Source organism: Brassica napus, chromosome A1, assembly GCF_020379485.1.
Source record: "Brassica napus cultivar Da-Ae chromosome A1, Da-Ae, whole genome shotgun sequence".
NCBI classification, from domain to species: Eukaryota; Viridiplantae; Streptophyta; class Magnoliopsida; order Brassicales; family Brassicaceae; genus Brassica; species Brassica napus.
In genome coordinates this window covers 9,259,178-9,283,413 of record NC_063434.1, presented here as the reverse complement: position 1 = coordinate 9,283,413, position 24,236 = coordinate 9,259,178, and the positions used below count along the sequence as shown (strand labels likewise).

Genomic DNA, 24,236 nt, shown 5'->3' with positions numbered 1-24,236 from the left:
AAGTAGAAAACCCATTAGCCACTCTTAGGACGTTTTTCCTCATCTGCCTCAAGGATCTCAGTGGCTTTTCTAGCCTTATCACCTGCAGTATCTCCAGAGCTTCCTTTGCGGTCGGTGGAGATCGAAGATCCGTTTGGTTTCACAGACGCGGAGGAGACGACGGTCTTCTCGCTGATCTTGCAGTCGGTGGAGATCGAAGATCCGTTTGGTTTCACATACGCGGAGGAGACGGCGGTCTTATCGCTGATCTTGCGGTCGGTGGAGATCAAAGATTTGCCGGTGGGTTCCATCGCAATGAATTTTAGAGAGAACATTATCAACTTTGAAGGACGCATAAGATAGGAAAACATATTTATAAACAGAAAATTGGTGAGGAAGGTGGAAAGGATCCATTGAATGATTTTAGTATAGTTTTGGTTAGAGGAGTTAATGGAGATATTACTCGGCAAAACGGTTTTGGAGAAAATAGAGATGGAAGAGATGGAGGTCGAAAGGCGAGAGAAGATCGAAGGAAGAGATGGAAGTCGAAAGGTGAGTGAAGATCGAATTAGGGTTACGAAGACAACGCATAACACATCGGGTCGGGCCAGCATCTGCAGACTGTGGGCCGTAAGATCAAGATAAAAACAGGCAGAAAACATCAGAAACCCAAACCACGATGACGTGGCGATTTGCTGCATTATTACTGGATGAATTTACATGCTGATGTGGACCCCCTCAGAGGGCTTTATATTTGGCTTTTAGTATAGTTTAGATTATATACATATATAATGTTTAATATAAAAATATAAAATCATTATATCGATTTCTATAAATTGTGTTCTACTAATTATTTTGAGTAGTATATAAATATAAAATAAATAATCAAACATTATAACACTTTCTATAATTTTGACAATCAGTTACCATAAATTATTATTTATATTATCATTTAAACTATTTGGTAAGTGATATTAATTAGATTTAGACTAACCATTTATTTTAGATCTACTTAAAATAATTAAAAATTAAATATCATTCAAACAATCAAGTTATAACAATTTTTTTTAAACTCCCGTTGACATCTAAGCAAAAGTCACTTCAGTGAGTTCTCATTTAATATAGAGAATTTTCTTGGTTAAGAGCACCCCCATTAGTGAACTTATGGGGGGTTCACACACATTCCCAAAAAAAAAAATATTAAAATAAGGAATAGTGATGAACCTGTCTCTCTCCACCCCTTCCCCATGAACCTGGTTCATCACTGTAGCGCGGGCCCCACGGCACGTGGCGGCCCGCGACTGGTCCGAAAAAATAATTTTTTTTTTTTTTTTTTAAAAAACAAAAATCAATCCAAAAAAAAAAATAATAAAAAAATGTTTTGTGAACCCCTTTCATGGGGTTCACTAATGTGGATGCTCTAAGTTATATATAGAAACATAAAACATTCTTACTCAACTATTTAATTAACATTCGTAATGAATACAGCGTAGAGTATCAGAAATTTTCAAAGCTGCGGCTACTGCATGCTAGAATCTGAAGTCAGGTTCCACGTCCATTGCCCACGTAAATTTCTCCTGGAGAGTCTTGGTGAACATCTGCATATTTCCATTAACGCTATTTAGACCACTCAGTCGTTTCTTTTTCACTTTACCCCCCACAAGTAACACCAATATTTTTATTTTTACCTTTTCAATGGGTACTTCATTACGTTTGCACCACGCTACTGTGATCCTAGGATCCATGTAATTAATTTTAGACGTTCCCAAGGCCACAGTTTTCAAATCCTCCTTTGTCTGCATGTCCCGTTCCATCTTCTCAGCCTTCATCTTCTGTTGAGTTATCTTCTTCTCCCACCTGCCATTTTAACATCACAATTTCAGATAGATATTCTAGTTTTAAAAGTCTCTTGTGTAAGTGATAGGAAGGTTTTGTTATATTTACGCTTCTGGAGTTATGTTTCTCGTTTTCTTTCCATCTGAACTCTCTAATGGAGCTTCTCCCTTTTTAGCCCTCTTTAGGTTGGTTTTAAGTTGTTTTAGACCCTCCTGTGACAATATAAATAACACAATGCAAATTATAAAAATCCATTGGAAGATTAAGACAACTTCCTAAAGTTAACATATTATTGGTTATTCAGAATCTTGTATAAGGAGATTTTACCTTGAGTTCATCTATCTTATCTTTCAGTTTCTTGACTTGTGCACCGTGAGACTTTGTAACAGCACGCTGGTGATTACAAATTATGGCCACCTGCAAGAATTAAAAAAGATATACTCATCATTCTTTTGCTTTCAAGGAAGTAAAGAAAACCACTATAACTTGGGCAATCTCACCTCCTTGTTGGCTTGATCATAAACTATTTTTTTCTGGTTGACATCAACACCATCTTTGGTTTCTCGACGCAACTGTCACAGCATCCGAACATATATTGTTATAGAACAATCAGATTCATACTTTTTTGGAAGTTAAACAGCAACAAAACTGAGAGGGCCAAGGTTTCAATCATACCGTTTTATCCAGGGTGATGGATGCATTGTATGTACGGAATACTTTAGCTGTGAGTCCAGGCATAAGCTCCTTAAGATGAGCGTTTAGTTTGTTTGCGTCTATCTCATCAAAAAGATCGTCTGAATTGGATTTACCTGGATGGATGATTATAGAAAAGTTAAACCAATTTATTAATAAAACTCATGTGAAACGATTTAAATGTTGTAACACAAACTCAAATCCATGTATAACTCACCAGCTTTGAACTGTCCAATGGCTTTGTAAACAGGAGGCTCAACTTCAACAGTATTCTCATATCTTATTGAATCTTTACCAAGGAAATCAAACTAAAACACACATTAGAAAGAGAAAAAAAGTCTGTCAAGATCAAGCCATATGAAGTTAGCGTCAACACTTTCAAGATCCAATTAATACCTTTAACTGATTTGGATGAATGCACACCACATGGTCTACTTTTAGCGTACAGCAACCAACAGTGTCTGCCTCATCATCATCCTGTCCAGAACAAGTGAACAAATAATGAGAATTTTTTTTTTTTTAATAATGAGAGTTGTTCTGCATACTAGTTAGTCATTACTCGCATATCATTTACGTATTACCTTATCAGTACCAGCTCTAAGTGCCAATTTATCAATGAGATAGGTAGCCACAGCTATCTGACGCTTTAGAACATCTTTAGAAGTAAAGTTCTTGGTGTAAGCTTCTCTTATACTTTCTATGTGGTCCTGAACAAAAAAATTTAAGTAGCTAAGAATAGGTTATGTCTCTGTAGAATAAATCTGGACTACATATATACCTTAAGCTTCCTGGCATTCTCGTACTTATCCTTGTCGCTTTGTCCTTTCTGAGAACTGCTAGCTGACAGACCAACATACTTTTCCTTTCTTAAGATAACAGGATCATTCCACATTGCTAGCCATGAGACTGTGTTATCATGCTTTATTTCTTTCCATCTGCAAAACCAAGTCACATTGTTATTACACAGACTACAGCATTTCCAGAGACTAAAGTTAAAATACCACCTTTCACCAGGTATGGGGCATTCAGGGATAGGAGCATCTTTCCCTATGTTTAGAGTGATGTCATGAGGATGTATACGCCTCTTAAACTTTCCCATCTGCAAAAAATCAGGTCATAAACTGGTTTTATCAAAGGCCACCTAAACCCAAAAATGCATGTTATTTATGAAACATTCATGAAGAAAAGAACCTTAGGATGTTCTCCCCGGCCTCTGAATAACCCAGGAGGTTCAACCTTATAGTTCCCAATCTGAAAGAGAGAGACAACCATCACAGTAAGTAAGCCTTAACCCAAAAGATGGAGAGCATTTACATGAACTTACTTTCTCTTTGACACCGTCTATAATAGCCCACATATACTTCTCTTCCTGCTCCTGTTTTTTCTCTTTTTTCTCTTTATTCTTCTGCACATTATCAAATGAAAGAAAATATAGCTGTAATTAACATCAATGCAGTCGTATAAACTGAAAAATTAGAGAGTCTTGTTGACTTGTTACCTGCTTCTTTTCCAAATGCCACTCATATATTGGGGTAAAGTCACAATCATCTAGCGTCTGTATCACATGTTTCTTTCCAAGTAGTTTTCTCCAGTCACTCCAGAAATTCTTTCTAAATAAAGGGTTGTTATAATAGTCTGTCTCCCTCATCACAGCAAACATGGTTGCAACCTACAAAAGTAGCAAATCATCAGCAGAATGATTAATGAAGCTGATTCATTGGAGGATATTTAAGAATATATATGACACTGAGGGAAAGGGAGAGAGGGATGACCTCTTCTTGCTCAGGAGATAAGTTGACTGGCTTTCCCTTGTATAAAATCTTAGTCCCATGAGGTTGATAAGGTGGTGGAAAGGTGACACCATTGTGCACCAATGTAGTCCATTTCTTTTTCCCATCTCCAGAACGTAAAGATTTTGAAGACTTTGCATAATCAGAGTTTTTCTTGGATCTTTTGCTCCTTTTCTTGGGCGGAGGAGAAGCTCCTCTTGTCACTTCCGGCTTCTTAGATGATGAAGTAGAACTCTGTTTTGTTACGTTAAGCTTTGCAGATGGTGTTTTACTGTTAGAGGAATCTGACTTGATTCTCTTGGCAATTGGAACATCATCATCATCATCATCAGTTTCATTAGGTGATACCACAGCCTTTCTCTTTCTATCTAAATTTTCGGTTTTCGCAGAATCTTGTTTTGCAGATGAAGATGATGCCTTGTGCTTTTTCATGGAAGATTGATGTGTAGAACTGTCCTTCTCCAGAAGTCTCTTGCCAGACACCTTTGTCCCTTTACTTTGAAGCTTGGAATCATTCTGTAACTTATTAACCAGAAGTTTATTTCCATTCTTCTTTTGTAACCTTGACGATATTGGAGCTTCATCATCATCTGACTCTTCATGTCTAATGATTCTACTTGACCTATCCAAACCTTTGTTTCCGTTGATCTTTTGTTCTGGCGCAATGGAGATTATGGAACGTAAAGGTGTATCATCCTCAGAATCTCCATCCTTAACAGTTGAGGGTATAACAACACTTTTCTTGAACACTAAAGGCTTATTATCATCAACATCGTTGTGCATCACTGGTTTTGAAACAGCCTCAGAGTCCATACCTGATGAAAATATATGTTAACAAGTATTCTCTGAGATATAATAATCGAAACTGAAACTGAGTAAAAATTTATCTACAGAGACCTAAACCTTATTTATATGTGAGAACTCTCTAGGAAAAAGGCAATAAGGAAAAAGGAAAATCCTAGAAAAATTCATGAAATCAAGAAATAGAGAGAAGACATCATCATACTTCTGGTCTATGTGCTCATGTATCACAATGCTTTACGCAAACGTACGCATCAAGGAAGCACAAAGATAGCTTTTAGTAGTTCTCTATAAGAGTACCCTTTTTTTTTTTTGAGCAATCTCTATAAGAGTACCTAGTTTACGTCTTATTCAACTTACGTGTCCCCTCCACTGGAAAAAAACATATCAACCCAATCTTAGGGATATACATAATTTACTAGAATCTTGATAAGAAGAAGAATAATAGTGTGCAACTGAGATAGAGAAAATCCCACAAACTCGTACCTGAAACCCTAACTTGTGTTACAATGAAAAGATTTGTGCTGCTGAATCAAATCAAATCAAACAAAATAATCAACCTTATTTAAGAAGCAGCGTTGAAATTCTGGATGAAGCCTAACCTTTGTCTCTCTGTAAGTTTTCTTTCTTCTTATATATGTTACGCTTCCTATGCCGAGGAGGCTGGAGAGCCTAAGGCATAGAGAGACTCTATTTCGTCAAGAGGGTTTAGTTTTGGCAGTTTCACTCCCCACGACGTCGTATCGAGCGGCGCGTTTTTTTAGTATTTTTACCATACCGCCCTAATCGAGATGCGTTCACATAATAAACCAGAGTTATGTTAAACCAGGAAAGAAACAATTAAACCGTATAATTACCCAAAATGATGTAGATGTATACAACCGCTCTTAACCATATTTTGAACCTTTTGGTTGCTTCGTTGGTCAGAACCTTTTTATCTTTTTGGTATATACGTCTTCAATTGTTACAACACGACTTGCTTTCCTTGGGAACTTATCCGCCGGCTAGAGCTCCTCATGCCACATATCACGTAGCCGGAACCTAACATTATTATAGACATCGTTTCTCATTTATTTGTAAAGACAACAAATATACAAAACACATACAGATTACAGAGTAGATGATGTTATTACAAAGGCTAATTTGCTCTCGCAAGAGATATTGTTGTCTCTCTCACACACTCTCTCTCTTTCTATTCGTTGGGTGTCTCCTCGGAGACAATGGTAATGTCTGAAACCGCATCAGCCTCGTTGTCATCAACAGCCAAGCTTGAGACTTCGCCGCTCAACGAGGAAACTTCGTCCTCTCCCGTGACAGACGGAGCAGGAGACGCGTCTGTGCTGGTGGTGGTGCACGTTGTGGTGGTGCTCTGACTCGACGACGAATCCGAACTCTCCGTTGAGCGTTTCTGAAGACTCCAGTACATTATACTCGCCGTTAAGATTAAGATCATCTTCTGATTCACCTGTCACAACATCATCCCAGACACGACACCATCTGTCCATCATTAACTCTACTAACCAAGTACCAGAGAATACATTATAGATCGTGGTTCTTTACCTCAACGATATCTTCAGGCAACAAGAAAACAGAACATCCAAGCTTTCTTGCAACGCTGACTATGTACGTAGCATTCAACCTCTTCTCCTCATCTGTAATATTTCAACAATCAAGATAACCAAATAAGCTTTGATTCTGGTTAAACAGAGAAAGTAGATACTCCCTCCGTATCATTTTAAGGGGTGTTTAAGGATTTTGATTTTGTTTCACAATAAGTGATCTTCTTACTGTTCAATGTCATTTGAAATTTGCAACCAATTACAAAAAAAATACTGCATATTTTTTTTATTGGTTGAAATTCTTTCATTTGATGTAACCGAGATAAGTTGCATAAAATTCTGTATTTTTTTAATCTTTGTGAAGAAACCTTAAACACCATTTAAAATGATACATAGAAATAGAAAGTAGAATCTAGTAAGAATGAATAGAGTGGGAAAATAGTGAACCTGTTTCACCCTTGGTGACAAGATTCCAGTTAACAACTCTTGGCTCAACCGCCCATAGAAGGTCTAGGAAGAATAACCCGTTCGATAGACTCTTGTCCTGAAGCATTTTTTTATTTATTTGAGACAATAGTACTAAGATAAATGTTTTTGAAGTTGATATTAAAGAAAGGTTACCTTGAAGCTCTCTATCTGAGATTTTCTCCCCATGGTTCTTACTTTCCGGTTAGCCCAGCTGAGGATATCTGCATCAGTCATATCTTTACCACGTGTCCTCGACCTCAGACTCTTGAGAAGTTGTAGCATATGGAACCTCATCAACTGCCATAAGAGACCTGAGAGAGACAGACAAACATAACCTTCTTGCATAAAGCTAGAAGAAGAAACTCAAAACATGGGCTCTCTCTAGGGTAATGATGATTACCAAGAATGAGCTTCTTATTCCCTTGGACTATGTCGTTTCCAGCTACATTTACGAGTGAGAAGTTTAGCTCTTTCCCAATCTTTACCACTTGATTGCAGTTTTCCACTTTTCTAAATGGCATCTTAATGGGAGGTTTTGAAGCGTGTTTCCAGTTGACTGATCCAGGAGAGATCTTGTCAAGAACTTCCAGAAGAATCCATCTGGCACCAAACCCGTTTTAGTACAACTTCTAAAGATTGGTTGCGTTACTAAAAGGAAATATAAATAAAAGCTTTACCCATTTCTAACATCTTCAAACACATTGTTGACATAACTTTCAATCCCCAGGCTGTTGATCCATAGCCGATAGCATCTTTCATCTCTACAAGTCTGTACATCTTCGGTCATCATCTCCGCAAATGAATACTTACCATCCGTACTTAGACCATTCCTGCAACAGGTACATAGAGTTAAGAGTGAAGCTAAGTGTATAGAGAACAAAACAATTAAACTTAAAAGTTTGCTTGACAGATGAAAGTTTAAGAGAATACAAACCTTTCATGGAATATTTGTGCCACAAATGCGAGATTCAAATTTGGAGATCCTTCAACAATCTCTTCAGCCGTCAAGTAGCGCTTGCAGTTCATTCTCTCCGCATGACAGAGAACTAGTTCAGCCCTTTCAAGTGGATCCTTTGCATCTAGTGTAGCCGGGTCACAGTGTTCAGGCGCAAGAACATTGAGTAGGTAAGCATAGGCTTGTGCATCCTAAAGATTAGTTTGATGAGGTTCAAGAAATTTCATTCATAAAATTGCTTTTTATGATTCAACAAATTGCATCCATGAAATGAAAGTACCAAAACTTAAGTGAAAAAGAGTGTATGTTTATATTATGACATTTATAATTCATATTATTTCTCTCATCCAAAAAGTTAAGGAACAGTAGCACATAAGTACAATCTTGAATGTAAAGAGTTTGGTTGGATAAGCAAAAGAGAGAGGTTGCCTTTTCAAGTTATACTTTGAGAAGCCAAATAGTAATACCTTTAGATCAGAAGAAAAGTTTGAGACGGTTTTCTTGTAACCACCTTTCTTAAGATGGAAGTTCATCCATTTCTGTAAGACTTTCTCAGGGGGCAATCTCAGCAACTCCTCAACATCCTGCAACAGATAAGAAACTTGTTACACACTTATAACTCACAACACCTGGTGAGATAACGTGATTGGTAGCTCATTTTACATCGCTGTCCTCAAGCAACTCAACAAGCTGAGGTGTCTTCTTTATGTTGAGATCAGCCAGCAGTTGAATCTGCACTTACCAACATTGTTTAGTTAAATAACTGAGAACAGAAAGCAAAAGTAATATACATATATATATATTTTTTTCTGAAAGAATGTTAAATTTATTCGATTAAAAAAGACCTTTGTACAAACTAATGCAACTGTGATCTAGTAAAGTTTGAATGTTTTAGAAGCAAAAGTAATATATGTGGATGAGTGTATACCTTTATGAGTTGTGAAATCAATCCTAGCACTAGGTGAGGCTGCAAAACATCATACAACCTCCATGGTCAGAACACTTCTTAGCTAATAGGTCACTGAGGAGACAAAACATACCCGTCCTTCGGCCAGGTCCTGTGTCCCAATATTAACAACAGTGCATCCCACAGCTTTGGCAGAGTTGAGACAAAGCGTGTGATTCTCATTCCTCTCCCAGGGATTAAGCACCCTCTTCGTGTTGATGGCTCGTTCGTCTATTGTCCCTGGAACTGCTACATTTATGAGCTTACTGCACTAGGAGAGAAACAAGTCAAAAGTTAGAAACCTCAGATGCTCGAGATGAATAACTCTAAACATGTGGAAACGTGCAGCTTACCATAAAAGTACACCATCTTTCACAAGTTCATACAACTGATTAGAATCAGGATCAAGAGGAAGGAACTGCTTCAAAAAGGGGTCATCACCAAGGTATCTGTTGATGTGTTGAACAAAAGAGCCTTTCTCCGACTGGTTTATAGTGTGGAGAAGTGTGGTGGTGCTGGCTTTCAGGAATGAGGATGAGTGTCCACCAGATTTCTCAGCTGCTTTGCCTTGTAAGTTGAGATATATCTGCACATCATAGGATCAATCAATATCACATTCATAGTGGTTCACCAACAAGAAACACCACAGTACCTTGAGAAACTCTTCAAACTCCACATCACTGCTTGTATCAGAAGCTAACTCTTGAAGTATCTCTTTGATCTCGTCTTCCTTAAATGTTGCACTAATGGCCTTGAACTTTGACAATAGAGGAGGGAGATCTTCTATTGCGATGTTTCCACTTGAGTTCTTCAACGACACAAACTAACACAAGAAATCAAGATTGATTAGTTTCATCCATGTAAAGGTAAAAAAGAGGAACAATGAAAGAGAGAGAGAGAAAAGAAACCTTGGAGTTGAGAGTACGAAGTTCGACTTGTGTGAACTGGCTCTGTAACCATGGATCCGAAACCACAACACCCACGAACCCTGACATCTCCCTGAAAACACTTGATCACGATAGAATCCTCTTTTTCGAATCTCCCTGGAAACAGATCATCGTAAGCTTCGCTGGAGTAATTGAAGGGATTGATCTTTGTGGCTAAGAAAAAAAAAAGAAACAATTCGAAAATTTGTCCTTAATATAGCAAAGACAAAACAAAACTGTGTTAACCGACCATTCTTTTGGTAAAGATAAGAACAAAGACGACTCCATCACGCAACCTACAAAATCGACTAAATCTCGAGAGATGGAAGATATTGTCCTAATTATCTTACCTCGGGTGAAGGAACATTCGGCGTTGAATTCATCACTACGATGACATCGATATCGATGTGGCGAATGAACCGAGAGGGAGGAACTAAACCGCAATGTGCAAACTTTTGTCACGTGAAGCAACCTCAAGAAGATGAAGGAACATAGAGAAAAGGTACGATCTTTTTTTGCTACTATACGTGTGAGCAATTAACTAAGCCGTGCGTGAATAGAGGAGGGAAAATAAAACGAGTTTTATGTTTCGTGCGAGGTGCTGTTAATGCGAATGCTTGTTACTATTTCTTACGCGCGCGAGTATATTATTGGATTACGAAACTCGCTCGGTGAGGGAGACATGTGGATGGGATGTGCGTCCAGCTCGACAAGGGACGCTGACCTCACAATGTAACGACTTGTCTACGTGTCACTTCTCTTGACATCTCATATTTGTCTGCATTTACACCATTTACTAGATTAAATGGGTTTCAATTAATGTCTGCCTAACCATTTTTTTACTAGCTTCGAAACTTCGCAATGGTGTTCATGTCCGAAACTGGTAGATGTTCAAAAATGGGTGCAAAATATACTTAAAGGTAAAACATAAATCATCCATCAGATCTCTACTTAACAAAATTACAATACGGCTTAATGGGTCTGCTGACGTCAACACTGGTCTTAAGCCCATTTTAAAGAGTGATTTCACACTCCACCTTTTGTGGCCAAGCTATTTACAAATAGTTACTGTAATAATCTTTTTTTTAACTGTAATAATCTTAGTTATGTCAAGAGTTCGTTACTTAATTCCCATCACTGAGTTCGTTACTTAGTTCCATCCAGGGGCGGACGGAGGAGAAGAATGGGTGTGGCACTTGCCCCCACACTCTTCTTTTTTTCTTTTCTTAATAGTAAAATAAAATTTGGTTTTAGTTAAATCAGGGAGAAAAATAACAAAATTGCCCCACCCAAATTAAACAAAAAAGTGTCCCACCCAATCAAAACAAAACAAAAATGTTTCAGTCCAATTACAAATAAAATTAATGTGTTCCAGCCCATATAATTATTAATCAAAATGTTAAAAATCCTAATATTTTTTGTTGAAGTTGAATGTTACAAGTCCTATGTCTATTTTCTTTATAAAAGACAAAAGAAGATTTCCTAATTTTACTAAATAGCACAAACCTTTGTACACGGAATATGTTGTTGACATTAATTTTAGGTATTAATTTAAAAATTGAACATTGTTGAATCCATCAAGATTACTTCTTTAGAGTCTCTAGTAAGTAAAATTATTTATCATTTCTAATAATTTATCATATATTTGATTTCAGCTAAATTATTCACTTCATTTCATTGTTTATGTATATGAAATACTACTATAGTTGGTTTTATTAGGTGCTTATAGAACAATACTTTTAGAAACATTGTCAATTTACATTGAAACCAATGTCTATAGTATAATATAAGTTTCTTATTTCTTTTTTTAATGTTTTTAGTTTATTGTAAACTTTCAGTTTAATTTTGAGATTTTATATGACTATGTTATATTTTGAATAAATTATCATATTAATTATAATAAATATAGTTATGTGCCCCAGTCTAAATAAATTTCTGGATCCGCCCTTGGTTCCATCCTATTACTGTAATAGGATGCTGTGTGCAGAGAGGTAATAGCCTAATAGGTATACAATGGTCACAAGTTTTCAAGCAGCATTATTTAGTATAGAAACTTTCTTTACGGGGATCTTTATTACGAAAAGTACTAATTAAGATATGTAATTTTATAAGTGTAATTTGATGGGAACAAGTATCTAAATATTTTTATATCATCAAAGATTTTTAACAAGTATATTGACGACCAAAATGTATATGTAAACATGTTGGCAAATCTCACTCTGTAATAGTATCTAGCTATTATTATAAATGATAGACCAAAATATCTATAAAAGGATTAACATCATTCACATGTAAGCACTACATTCACATGCCAACTTGTCTATGATGTTTTTTTTATTCGTTTGGTGTTTCTTTAACGTCTTTTTGTTTGGTGGTTATTTCCCAACTTGTGTTTGTTTCGAAGCAAACTTCCAAACTATATAATTTAGAAACTGATTTGTTCGCTATTGTTATAAGAAAAGATGAATTAAATGACCAGTGTGTGTCATTTGTTGTTTGTTTTTTTTATAATTATCTAAAAGTAGCGAAGTATTAATGTGTACTAGCTAATGAAGAGTAGTCATGAGTCAGTACAGTACAGGATATGTTGAGCACTTTTAACAGAAAGTAAATATCTTAGCTACTTTAAAGTTTGACAATAAGAAAAGATACAAAGGTACAAAGGTAAGTGAAAGATAATTGTAATGAAAATTTAGATATGAGAGTCTCTGATGCATTGGGTTAAAACAATAAATGTAACATTGGGTCTCATCATCAGTCATCATGGTCAAAGAAAAAGAGTTTGGGAGAGGTTGTTTGAGTCCTACTAGATCACAATGTGCATGTTTTATCTCACAGCATAAGCTGATAAGCACGTTCACTTTCATTGACAATCTTGATGAGGCTTAAGCTAAACGCAGCCAATATAGGTTTGATACGAGAACATGATCAGCCTTGAACTGAAGCGTGTCATTTTTCGCTCTGAAACTTCAAAAGTTATTGGAATGATCAACAGACTGATATCTTGATCGGCATTCTAGTAACAAAGAGAGGCGGTCTTGGATTAACTTGGGTTACTCGAGGCGTAGTGTACGGATCTCAAGCTCCATGCTCAAACATATTCGCAAAGTGTGACAGTTCAATGTCAAAACCAGTTGTATATTAGGATTTTTGTTTGGAAAAATAAAATTTCGTAAAATTAAACAACTATTCTAATAACAAAATATCTGTAAATTTTTACAAAATACTAATAAATGTGTGTTCCGTTAAGAGTCCATGTAACGGCCTAACGGGTCCAATCATTTGAAGGGAAAAACAAATTAATTCTCGTAATACTGTAGACTGCCAGGTATGTTGGCAGAGCCGGACCTGTGAATCTAGGGGCCCTATTCAAAAATAAAATTTTAATAATCGTAGTTTAATTGTTTAAACAACATCTAAAATAATTATAAACAAAACAATTGATTCTGAGGAGAAGAAGCTGAAAAGACATTGTATCAAGTTTTGTCTTGCAATTTTAAAGAGAAATGCCTTTCACTTTCTTTAGTTTTATTATATAAAAAAAATGAAATACAAATAGTCAAATAAGTTAATTACCAAAGTTACTTTTGAGCTGTAGACAATAACCTACACAATATTTACATTCCTATACGTACATATAAAAATAAACTGAAAATGGGGGCCCCATAGAGTGGGGGCCCCATACCGATGTTTCGTAGGACTCTGTACAAGCCCGGCTCTGTATGTTGGTCGTCGATTAAACCGCCCTACACCATAGTAAGCACAAGATTGAGGTCAACATCACATGAGAGCTTTATTTAATTAATTTATGAGCCTGAAATAATTAAGTATTGCAGGTTGACGGCGTAAATAAATATATATTTTAATCCGATAAAAGATAAATTCCAATGTATACACAACAACATCAACATCCTGGTTAGAAACTTTCCTTCGAAATTTATTTTATTTGCGACAACAAATAAAAGATGTGTTACAAGATTTTCAAAAGTGGTGGTTTAATACAGCAAACATCGGCCTCACGTATATCGTACAGGTTTGCGCGTCTTTGCTGATTTCATGAGTAACTACCAATAGATATTCGCCACGTGTACAAATACAGATAAGTCATGACGGCCACGTTAACGGGACCCGCATTAGCTGTTGATTACTCATTCACCACTTGGTTCATTTTGGCTCGCGCTGAGCCGCCGACCAATGATGTTTTGATGTAAACCAAATAAATAACTACAACATTATAGTACTCCTTCGGTTTTTTTTAATATAAATTGCTTTAGACTTTTACACATAAATTAAAAAATTATAAAATTTTTATATTTTCAAAACAAAAACATCATTAATTATTTATCTAACCATAAATCAACCAATAATAAAATAGAAAGTATATTATCATTGGTCATATAACATTAAGTGTTATTAAATTTTACATAGAAAACCGAAAACATCATATAATTTGAAACATAAAAATTTCTCTAAAACGACTTATATTAAAAAATGGAGAAGTATATTATTATTTTCTTTCCTTACATTGGCCGAATTATTACGTGGACCAGACGATAATCTGCTTTTGCGCAGAGTAAATTTTTTGTATTAATATTTATTTATTAAATGATTTTAACATTTTGCAATACAACAATCTTTATCAACTGTGAGAAGATGAATACAAATGTTAATCTATTAAATGTATCATCGTTATTAAAGAGTTAACATGTTATAATTCATTTTAATTATTTTTAATACTTTATATGCATACAATAAATTAAGTTTTGTGGCTGACACAAATCACCAAAACTAGATATGCAACATCGATTGTAAAATAACGAAAGAGAGTTGGGTTTGCTCTCGATTTGTTTACTATGGCTCTCCATAAGTGATTTCATTTTCTACCTCTATAAATTAGTCCTCTTTCGTTCTCGTTTCCTTTTCAATAATATTAGTTTTGTTTCTTTTTTAACTTCTTATGTGAATTTGGTAAATTGCATAAGTATCAATTTAAAAAAATGAGCATCTGTAAAAATTAGTTTCATTTCAGATACATATCTAAAAATTAAATCTTTGAAGAAAATCACTCGCAAACTCTATTCACAAGTTAGTGTTCAAATTTACTATATCAAGCTATTATAGAATATAAGTGCAGACTCGAAATATAAATATATATCTAGTATATATTCACAAGTTTGGTCTAAATATCATCTAATCCTAGAACAACAAAATAAATTATTTATTTTATTAACCTACAGTTTAGTTACTTAAGAAGTATACCAATGAAAAAATATATAATAATTTATCATTCTAGTATATGTAAGTTATATATAAACTAAAAACTGTTTGATTTATTAAATGAAAACCAGAAAACTTATTATAAATAGTTCAAATATATCATTCTTACAATTATAATAGCTAGATATGATATTAGGGAGAAACAAACATTAGACGAATGATCAAATATTTCATTTTTTAAACAAATTTAAAAAAAGGTGATTGGAATCTTGTCATGATATTTCATTAAAGCTTTTAGGAATAAAAATCAAGACTATATTATTTAATCTGAATGAAATAATATATATAGTGCTTCCAATATTAAAAATTACTTCGATTTAAAGAAGTGTATTTCTGGGATTGTCAAAATCAAATAACTTATTAGAAACCACATATTTAAAAAATAATATGTATACATTAGAGTAAACACATAAATCAAAACCAATATTTTTTGTTATTTACAATTATATTTTTGGTACATAAATCAAAATAATTTTTTTTTTTAATTTATATGATATATAATTAAAATTTAGTGATATTTACATATATATATATATTTTAATATAAATCATACTATTATTGACACTTTCTACTCATAAGATTTTATTAACATTTGTATATTTATTGTAACAAAAATTTAAACCGTTAAATTAACCTCTAATGATGATCGAATTAACCTCTAATCAAAAAAATATACTTTGGTTATATTTTATCTCGTCAATTGAATAGCCTATTAGAAGTGCAATGCGCTTTGGTGAGATCCTCATGGATAGAAAAAAAATTTCTTGTAAATAAAGACCAGAAGCTCTATGGAAAAATCGTGTGAGATTTTTCTATACAAATTTTAAAATTAAAATATTAAAATCTCAATAATTTTTCAATGAAAATTTTGAAATTAAAATATTTTTATATTTTATGTAGTATATAATTTAATTTAAACGATATTAATATATATATATATATATATATATATATATATATATGAGACTTCATTTATTAATAATATATTTAACTTTAATAAATTTAGAAATTATTGGAAAAGTCCAATAAACATTTTTTAACTATTATTACCCAATAAATAATACTATTTATCTAAAAAAAATCTGCATGTTTATAAATACTAACAAATCTTTTTACAAAAATATGACTTTTTAATTCGGATGTCGTAATTGGTGGCGTGGATGGCTTGTAATTGGTGGCGTGGATGGCTTCGTGGATATTGGTAAAGGTCTGTCGAAACTTGAAAGAGTCCGAGAAACAAAGACCGCAGCAACATCAGCTTAAGCCGACCAACCAAAATCTCGGCTCCTTGACTGTCCCAAAAAAAACAAAAACAAATACGTGATTACGCGTAATTGTGGTAGGCTACAACTATTTTATTAGAAAAATCATTTCAATGATGGATACACTTTGGTGAACTTGTAAGAATAAATCAAATCATCAGACTTTTTCGTTGATTTAATTTAATAAAACGTTCATATAAACAAGAATCCCACACAACGAAACAGCTAGAAACTAAACAAGACTCTCTCTCTCCCTCTCTCTCCACCTCAACCTCTCTGTAAAAAGAAGCCGGTGAAGTCGCCGGCGTAAAGAGAATAATCCCGACAATGCGAGGGTTACGAGCTTCTTCGCTGTTACTCTGTGGTGTTGTTCTGATTCAGCTTCTTGCTGTTCAAATCGATGCTCAAAGACCTAAAACTCAATGGAAGACGCTCTCTGGTAAGTCCCCTCACTTTCTCGTTTACTTTGATTCCACAAGAACACTATTTGAGGACATATGTTTCATAAAAATCAAACCTTTTTTTGCTTTGGTAGGCTTTTCACCTCGCGTGATTGCTCGTGGAGGGTTCTCTGGACTGTTCCCAGATTCGAGCCTCGATGCTTACAACTTCGCAATGCAGACAAGTGTATTAGATGCTGTTCTATGGTGTGATCTTCAGCTCACCAAAGACGGAGCTGGGATTTGCTTCCCTGATCTAACCATGAGCAATGCTTCAAACGTTGAATCTGTTTACCCAAAGGGTCAATCCACTTACCCGGTTAATGGTGTCCCTACTCCCGGTTGGTTCACCATTGATCTCTCCTTGAGAGCTCTCACTAATGTTTCTCGTAAGTCTTCTTCATCGCCCCAACCCAACTAGTGACTTGCTTCGTGCAACTTCTCATTCGTCTTTGTTTTGCAGTCATCAGAGGTATATTATCTCGTTCAGACAAGTTCGATGGTAATGGATACACGATCTCAACCGTTCAAACTGTAAACAAGGAGATGAAACCTCAAGGCTTTTGGCTTAACGTTCAGCACGACGCCTTCTACGCTCAGCATAATCTGAGCATGAGCAACTTTCTGGTCTCAGTTACGAAAACTGTTATCGTTGACTTCATCTCTTCCCCTGAAGTCAACTTCTTCAGGAAGATCGCTGGACGTTTCGGGCGTGAAGGACCGAGCTTTGTGTTCAGGTTCCTCGAGAAAGAACAGTTCGAGCCGACGACGAACAGAACATACGGTTCTATCTTGAGTAACTTGACTTTTGTCAAGACGTTTGCTTCAGGGATTCTTGTTCCCAAGTCTTACGTGTTGCCACTCGATGACAAGCAGTACTTGCTTCCCTCCACTTCCTTGGTTCAAGATGCTCACAAGGCAGGGTTGGAAGTGTTTGTGTCGGGGTTTGCAAATGATGTTGATATTGCACATGACTATAGTTTCGATCCAGTGTCTGAGTATCTGTCTTTTATGGATAATGGCAACTTCTCTGTCGATGGTGTGCTCTCTGATTTTCCCATTACTGCATCTGCATCCGTTGGTAAGCTAAAGACTCTTAAGACATACAAGCACTTTGTCATTGATATGTTGATGAAAATACTCGAAATTAAAACATTCTTTTTCATATTTTTCCTCAGAGTGCTTCTCCCACGTGGCCAGAAACGCAACAAAACAAGGTATGAGAGTAACAACTTGTCTTTGTTTCTTGTTATGACTTTCAGTAGTTGACTAAATGGTTCAATGTTTCAGTGGATTTTCTTGTGATATCCAAAAACGGTGCGAGTGGAGACTATCCAGGATGCACAAATTTGGCATATGAGAAGGCAATCAATGATGGTGCTGATGTTATCGACTGCTCGGTCCAAATGTCCAGCGACGGTAAACCTTTTTGCTCAAGTTCGATCGATCTCGGGAACACCACAATGGTCGCCCAATCTCCTTTGAGAAACCGTTCAACAAGTGTTCCTGAGATTAGCTCAGTTAATGGAATCTACACCTTTACTCTCACATGGCCTGAGATCCAGACCTTGACTCGTATGTCTCTCTACTAATTTTCAGTTATATGCTGTTCTTGTTTTGTACACTCTTCTTCTTACTATTTATAGTAACTAGTTTGGGATATTTTCTCTCTGCTCCTAGCTACTCTAGAAGTTACAATAACTATTCTCCAAACGTCTTGTGCAGCTGCTATTTCAAACCCCTACAGCAGACGATTCAATATGTTTAGGAATCCAAACGAGAGAAATTCTGGGAAGCTTCTTTCGCTCTCTGAGTTCCTAAACTTGGCAAAGAACTCCACCACTCTCTCCGGTGTTTTGATCAGTGTTGAAGTGAGTTCTCTCGTGTTTCTCTTTATGTCTTTACATTTCACCGATAGGACCATGACAATCTTCTCATGGCTATGTCTTTTTTGGCCTCCCTCAGAATGCAGCATACCTGAGAGAGAAGCAAGGGCTCGACGTGGTCAAAGCGGTTCTTGATGCACTCACAGAGACTGGATACAGCAATAGAACAACCACAAAGGTCATGATTCAGTCAACAAACAGCTCAGTTCTAGTTGACTTCAAGAAGCAGAGCCAGTACGAGACTGTGTACAAAGTTGAAGAAACCATCCGTGATATTCTCGACTCTGCTATCGAAGACATAAAGACGTTCGCTAGCGCTGTTGTCATCGGCAAATCATCAGTCTTTCCGGTCGTTGATGGGTTCGTCACTGGGCAAACCAATGTTGTGGAGAGGCTGCAGAAGTCTCAGCTCCCAGTATACGTGGAGCTGTTTCAGAACGAGTTTGTATCTCAACCATTTGACTTCTTCTCTGACGCAACTGTTGAGATTAACTCGTATGTTACTGGACCTGGTATAAATGGAACCATCACCGAGTTCCCATTCACAGCTGCAAGATACAGAAGTAAGTGTCCCTACCAAAGGTTTCGCAACACAAAATTGTTAACATCAATGCCTAACTTTGTTTATAATCTTCTGCAGGAAATCGATGTTTGGCCAGCAAAGAAACTCTATCTTACATGGCCCCTGTGCAACCCGGTGGCCTCTTAGAAGTTGTGAGTCCCGGGTCCTTACCTCCAGCTGAAGCTCCGAACCCGGTTTTCACAGATGCTGATGTCACTGAGCCACCACTACCTCCGGTTACAGCAAAAGCCCCAACCCCAACCCCTGGAACCCCGTCAACCACTGCACCAGCACCTAGTGGACAAACCCAACTCACTCTATCTCTTCTCCTTTCTGTTTTTGCAATGGTTCTTGCCTCTCTTCTACTTATGTGATCACATCTCCTTGCTGTTGATAATGTCTTTCCCTGCGTGACTCGAGTCAAATCTTAACAGCCGGAACCGTAAATTCTTTTCCTGTTTATATTCTAGTTCTGTCAAAAAGATCAGGAAATTATTCTTGGAGTGTAATTTTCCCTCAAATTCATTTGAGATATTCATTTGTTGTTATAACATATACTCTTGCACTGTGTCTTGTAATATTTATGAGATTGTATCCATTCTTAAAGACGTAATCAACTTCTTATTCCATTGAACAAACAGAAGTTTTTTTGGTTAATAATCATACATTCTACTTTTCAGTTACCTAAAGGTTCTTGAAGACTGATACAATCTCAAATGTGGCCGAGGGAGCAGATGAACACAGTCTTCCCTCTTTAGTGCTCTTCCTGAAGACATTCTTGTTAAGTCTTTCCAGTTCAAACCCAAACAGGTTAAGAATATCAAGTCCAGATACCAACCCAAGAAATGAGACAAGAACAGCAAACTAACAACACAATCTTTTTCTTCTTGTTTTGTTGTTCCCTTATAATACACTAATCAAAGAAGATAAGATTAAGTTTGCAACTTTTAAACAAAAAAAGCAAAATAGATTCTTGTCTTAACAGAGATTCTTTTTAGTAATTTATTAATACAGCTTTCATAAAATAGGAAGAAAAGAACAATAAGAGTTCTCTCTTCAATTAGCAGACAATGGCTGGTGTTGCCTTCCATCTGGGATTGAGAACAAGACAATGGGTTTTGAAGACTTGACAAAAGGCACATCACATCTGTAGTAGCCTTTCCTCTCCAGCTGAATCACATCACCACGCTGCAGGTTCCTCATATTCGAATCACCAAGTGCTGATGTTTCCTTCTTCGTGTCAGGATTCACAAACTCAGGAAAATCCTCCAGCTGTGTAAAAGAAAAAAACGATAATCAAAGATTCTGAGAGAGGAAACAAAGTAGAAATAAGCATTCTTACCTTCCTCATATTCGAATCACCAAGTGCTGATGTTTCCTTCTTCGTGTCCATATTCACAAACTTAGCAAAAACCAACTCATCATTTTCCTCCAGCTGTGTAAAAGAAAAAAAACGATAATCAAAGATTCTGAGAGAGGAAACAAAGTAGAAATAAGCATTCTTACCTTCTTCTTGGTGATTAAGTAACCAAAGTCTGTTAACGTGAGCTTAACCAACTCATTAGTCTCCGGAAGCCACGTGAGCTTCAGCTTTGTAGTCTTCACAGACCCTTTGAGATTCAGAAGGCCTGATAACGCAGTGACACGACCCTCCTCGTCCTTTGTAACTTCCTTCACAATGGCGTTTCCCCAATCCATCAGAGTCACTTCCTCGTTAACAGAGATGGCACTCGCATCAGCTCCCTCGATCCATATCCTCTTGGTGAAAGTGGTCTCCTTCTCTCCAGCACCTTCATACTTCTTGTGCTTTGGTATCAAGCGGACAAACGGCTCGTCAGGACCATCGGTTAATGTCAACAGTACACGCCACTCTTCAACCACAGCCGTATGTCTAGGACACACAGGATCAACTATCTTCTTGTTGATAGTCCACAGCTTGTCCCATTCCATCAAGTTTAGATTCTTGGAAGCACCCTGGAAATGTTAATCAAAACCATCGGTCTAGACGCATTGGCAGATTTTAAAACCGTTCTAAATTGGTTTAAAACAATCTAAATCGGTCTAAGTATCATAAACCAAGCAATACAGTTAGTTCAAATCCACAAATTTGTTCAATTCTTTCTTTTTTTGTATATCTAATTTTTATAATTCATCAAAATAATTTTATAAAACTATAAATGTAAAATATATGAAAAATAAATCAATAATTTGTTAACCAGTAAGCTCATCTATCTCCTAATAATCCGATTTCTAGTCCTCTACTAATCACCGCCTAACTATTTTTTTGAACATTGATTCAACACATAATTGTTATAACAGAACAACAACGAGAAGTAAGTAAAAAAAGGCTTACTTGCTCAAGAATGAACTGAATCAGTGCCTCGATTTTCAAACCTCTACGGACAATGCCTTGCACCGTAGGGAAGCGTGGATCATCCCACCCACCAACCTTCCCTTGCTGAACAAACCAGAGAAGCTTCCTCTTGCTGAGAAGAGTGTACACTAGATTCAACCTACTAAACTCATAAATCTCAACTCTCCGCAATCCCATGTCCTCCAGAACTTTGTAGTACTGAGCATTCCTGTCGTGATACTCACTAGACCGAAGAGCATGCGTAATGCCTTGAATGGAGTCCACAAACGGGCAAGCGAAGTCATACGTTGGATAGATCTTGTACTTATCCCCTATACGGTGATGAGACATAGGGTTGCAACGGTAATAAACCGGGTCACGCATAGCTTTGTTAGGATCTTGCATGTCTAGCTTCCCTCGGACACAGCACTGTAACCCTCTCTTGCTTCCAGCGATCATCTCTCGCCACAGATTCAGATTCTCCTCGACGGTATGGTTCCTGCATTTCGAATCAATCCCACCCTTCCTCTCCTTGTGCATCTGCTCCCTCGGCGTGTCGTCCACGTAAGCCTTTCCCTCGCGCATCAGCTTCTCCGCCATGCTCATCAGGTCGGGGAAGTAATCGGAAGTGTAGGTCACACGCTCATACTTGATACCCAAGGTACCGATGTCTTTGACTAGATTCTCAACAAACTCGTTGCTCTCTTTGGCGGGGTTGGTGTCGTCGAAACGGATGATCACTTCCCCTTGGTAACGCTCGGCGAAGTACTTGTTCAGCAAGGCGGCTTTGGCGTGTCCGATGTGGAGGTAACCGCTTGGCTCTGGAGCGAACCGGAGCTTGACTTTTCCAACTTCAGCACCGGGCAAGTCCACTTCAGGCTTCCCTTTGTCTGATGCTTGTTGGTCTTTGGATCTTGGTGCAACAGATGCAGGCTTCCCTGAGCCCTTCTTCGCCGCAGTATACGCAGCCACCTTGTTGAGTGGCTCGGCGTACTCAAGCAATATCGAGTTGAACCATCTAACCAAGTTCTGATACTTTTTCGATTTCCTCAAACTCTCCCACCTCGGACCGGATCCTGATGATGATGATAACAGTGTGTAAGAGACTATAACCGATATACAAATTTGCTAGACAGGCGCAACATTGCAACAGCAAGATGATGGATACATACCAGCAAGAGCTGACCAAACAGCAACATCGGCGATGGAAAGAGAATGACCAACAAGGAAGGTGCCACTTTGAAGGTAGTTATCGACACTTGTACAAGCATTCTTAAACTCTGAGCCAGAGGAGGAGAAGACAGGTGCGTAGTCTATCCACTCATCAATCTGCAAGAAGAAACAAAACAAAGGTTAAGACTTTGAACACAAAATCAAGAAGAAACCAAAGTAAAAAGGTTAAAGACTTTAAACACAAAATCAAGAAGAAGCCAAAGTAAAAAGGTTGAGACTTTAAAAACAAAATCAAGAAGAAACAAAGTCAAAGGTTGAGACTTTAAAAACAATAAGAAGAAGAAACAGAGTAAAGGTTGAGACTTTGTCCACTATTAACAAAATCTACAGTGAGGAGAATCTTGTTTGAGACCTGGGAATATTCGAAAGCATCGTGGCCGTAGAAACCAGGAAGAGACTTAGCTGATCGACCGACGTATCGGAGAAGAACTGATGTCCCAGTCAGCTTTCGCCTAGATTCAGACAAAAGGGGTTTTAGTTTCAGAGGGAGAGGAAGGAATCAGACTGAAGAAAAGTGAGAGAGTACCCGTCGGAGAAGACGAATGAAGGGACGGCGGAGGAGGAGGAGGAGGAGGAGTCGATGGTTACCGGAGAGGATGAGAGGGAGAGAGCAACGATGACCGAAAGCGGTGGAGAGTCGGCTGGGAAAGTGAGTTTGATCTCTTCCATCTTCTTAGCAAAGCTTATTAACCCAAAGACCTGCTCTTAGGGTTTTTATACGTAATTTTTACAAAAAAAAAAGCAAGGAAAAACATATATTTGAGAAACTTGCCAATCAAGTTACTCTTAGAGCATCATCAACCATAAGTTTTCCTTTTTTTTTTTTGAAACACCAACCATAAGTTTTCCAAAATATGTTTTTGTGATTAATATTTAAAAGTAACTGACATATAGTTAAATTTTTTAAAAAAGTTTTTTTTGACAAATGTTAAGCTTCTCGATTTTTATTCATAGTTTCTCAAAAAATATCAGCATAGACCTATAGACTAAGGCTTGAGCACCTGAACGTACTTCAGATAGAGCCAATTACCTGGAGCAATGTAACCGAAGGATCCAGCAACAGCTGACATGGTATGAGGTTGTTGATTTTGCTTAACCAACAATTTAGCCAACCCGAAATCAGCAATCTTGGCGTTGAATTCATAATCAAGCAAGATGTTGCTTGATTTCACATCTCTATGTATGATCGCAGGAGTACAATCATGATGCATATAGCAAAGTCCTTGAGCTGCACCGACCGCAATATTCAACCTCTGCGCCCAATTCAAGC

General features: G+C 36.9%; 4 protein-coding genes across 6 annotated transcripts; 1 reads left to right on the top strand and 3 right to left on the bottom strand.

Moving 5' to 3' along the window:
* Positions 1–1,180: 1,180 nt before the first annotated feature.
* Positions 1,181–5,985, bottom strand: LOC106444890 (DNA topoisomerase 1 alpha). The gene is made up of 15 exons (XM_013886316.3): positions 4,281–5,985; positions 4,007–4,177; positions 3,833–3,913; positions 3,700–3,759; positions 3,513–3,607; positions 3,287–3,443; positions 3,090–3,215; positions 2,905–2,985; positions 2,726–2,816; positions 2,491–2,624; positions 2,316–2,387; positions 2,143–2,232; positions 1,924–2,027; positions 1,668–1,836; positions 1,181–1,577 (listed from the first exon to the last, which is right to left on the bottom strand). The coding sequence occupies exons 1-15, from the start codon at positions 5,109–5,111 to the stop codon at positions 1,509–1,511; spliced, it is 2,331 nt and encodes a 776-aa protein (XP_013741770.1). The 5' UTR covers positions 5,112–5,985; the 3' UTR covers positions 1,181–1,508.
* Positions 5,986–6,146: 161 nt separating this feature from the next.
* Positions 6,147–10,567, bottom strand: LOC106444927 (fimbrin-1). 3 transcript variants are annotated; one of them, XM_048742543.1, is made up of 15 exons: positions 10,304–10,567; positions 9,936–10,070; positions 9,680–9,850; positions 9,381–9,613; positions 9,122–9,293; positions 9,010–9,048; positions 8,745–8,813; positions 8,549–8,665; positions 8,061–8,272; positions 7,804–7,956; positions 7,527–7,726; positions 7,280–7,437; positions 7,106–7,202; positions 6,660–6,751; positions 6,147–6,564 (listed from the first exon to the last, which is right to left on the bottom strand). In XM_048742543.1, exons 2-15 carry the CDS (start codon positions 10,020–10,022, stop codon positions 6,292–6,294), a joined length of 2,073 nt encoding a protein of 690 aa, XP_048598500.1. In that variant the 5' UTR covers positions 10,023–10,070; positions 10,304–10,567; the 3' UTR covers positions 6,147–6,291. The 3 variants fall into 3 exon arrangements, with proteins under 3 accessions (XP_048598500.1, XP_048598499.1, XP_048598501.1); XM_048742542.1 differs by having other exon boundaries at positions 9,936–10,127; positions 10,304–10,523; XM_048742544.1 differs by lacking the exons at positions 9,680–9,850; positions 9,936–10,070; positions 10,304–10,567 and having other exon boundaries at positions 9,122–9,298; positions 9,381–9,615.
* Positions 10,568–16,621: 6,054 nt separating this feature from the next.
* On the top strand, positions 16,622–19,993 carry LOC106444899 (glycerophosphodiester phosphodiesterase GDPDL3). The gene is made up of 8 exons (XM_013886328.3): positions 16,622–16,931; positions 17,028–17,321; positions 17,396–18,013; positions 18,111–18,149; positions 18,223–18,507; positions 18,658–18,803; positions 18,898–19,381; positions 19,459–19,993. Exons 1-8 carry the CDS (start codon positions 16,820–16,822, stop codon positions 19,752–19,754), a joined length of 2,274 nt encoding a protein of 757 aa, XP_013741782.2. The 5' UTR covers positions 16,622–16,819; the 3' UTR covers positions 19,755–19,993.
* LOC106444913 (glutamate--tRNA ligase, cytoplasmic) lies at positions 19,705–24,195 on the bottom strand. Its single transcript, XM_013886360.3, has 8 exons — positions 23,997–24,195; positions 23,493–23,648; positions 23,319–23,418; positions 22,906–23,062; positions 21,734–22,809; positions 20,887–21,354; positions 20,723–20,815; positions 19,705–20,652 (listed from the first exon to the last, which is right to left on the bottom strand). Exons 2-8 carry the CDS (start codon positions 23,633–23,635, stop codon positions 20,437–20,439), a joined length of 2,253 nt encoding a protein of 750 aa, XP_013741814.2. The 5' UTR covers positions 23,636–23,648; positions 23,997–24,195; the 3' UTR covers positions 19,705–20,436.
* Between the last annotated feature and the right edge of the window lie 41 nt (positions 24,196–24,236).

Coding starts and splice junctions, on each gene's coding strand:
- LOC106444890 (XM_013886316.3), bottom strand. CDS start 5,111: ATGGACTCTGAGGCTGTTTCAAAACCAGTGATGCACAACGATGTTGAT. Junction 3,444..3,512: donor TGCCCCATACCTGGTGAAAG/GTGGTATTTTAA, acceptor TTGGTTTTGCAG/ATGGAAAGAAATAAAGCATG. Junction 1,578..1,667: donor ATGAAGTACCCATTGAAAAG/GTAAAAATAAAA, acceptor GGAAATATGCAG/ATGTTCACCAAGACTCTCCA.
- LOC106444927 (XM_048742543.1), bottom strand. CDS start 10,022: ATGTCAGGGTTCGTGGGTGTTGTGGTTTCGGATCCATGGTTACAGAGC. Junction 9,294..9,380: donor AAAGATGGTGTACTTTTATG/GTAAGCTGCACG, acceptor CTCCTAGTGCAG/TAAGCTCATAAATGTAGCAG. Junction 7,957..8,060: donor GCACAAATATTCCATGAAAG/GTTTGTATTCTC, acceptor TACCTGTTGCAG/GAATGGTCTAAGTACGGATG.
- LOC106444899 (XM_013886328.3), top strand. CDS start 16,820: ATGCGAGGGTTACGAGCTTCTTCGCTGTTACTCTGTGGTGTTGTTCTG. Junction 16,932..17,027: donor TCAATGGAAGACGCTCTCTG/GTAAGTCCCCTC, acceptor TTGCTTTGGTAG/GCTTTTCACCTCGCGTGATT. Junction 18,508..18,657: donor TGAGATCCAGACCTTGACTC/GTATGTCTCTCT, acceptor CGTCTTGTGCAG/CTGCTATTTCAAACCCCTAC.
- LOC106444913 (XM_013886360.3), bottom strand. CDS start 23,635: ATGGAAGAGATCAAACTCACTTTCCCAGCCGACTCTCCACCGCTTTCG. Junction 21,355..21,733: donor TTCAGTTCATTCTTGAGCAA/GTAAGCCTTTTT, acceptor TAACATTTCCAG/GGTGCTTCCAAGAATCTAAA. Junction 20,816..20,886: donor ACTTAATCACCAAGAAGAAG/GTAAGAATGCTT, acceptor TCTTTTACACAG/CTGGAGGAAAATGATGAGTT.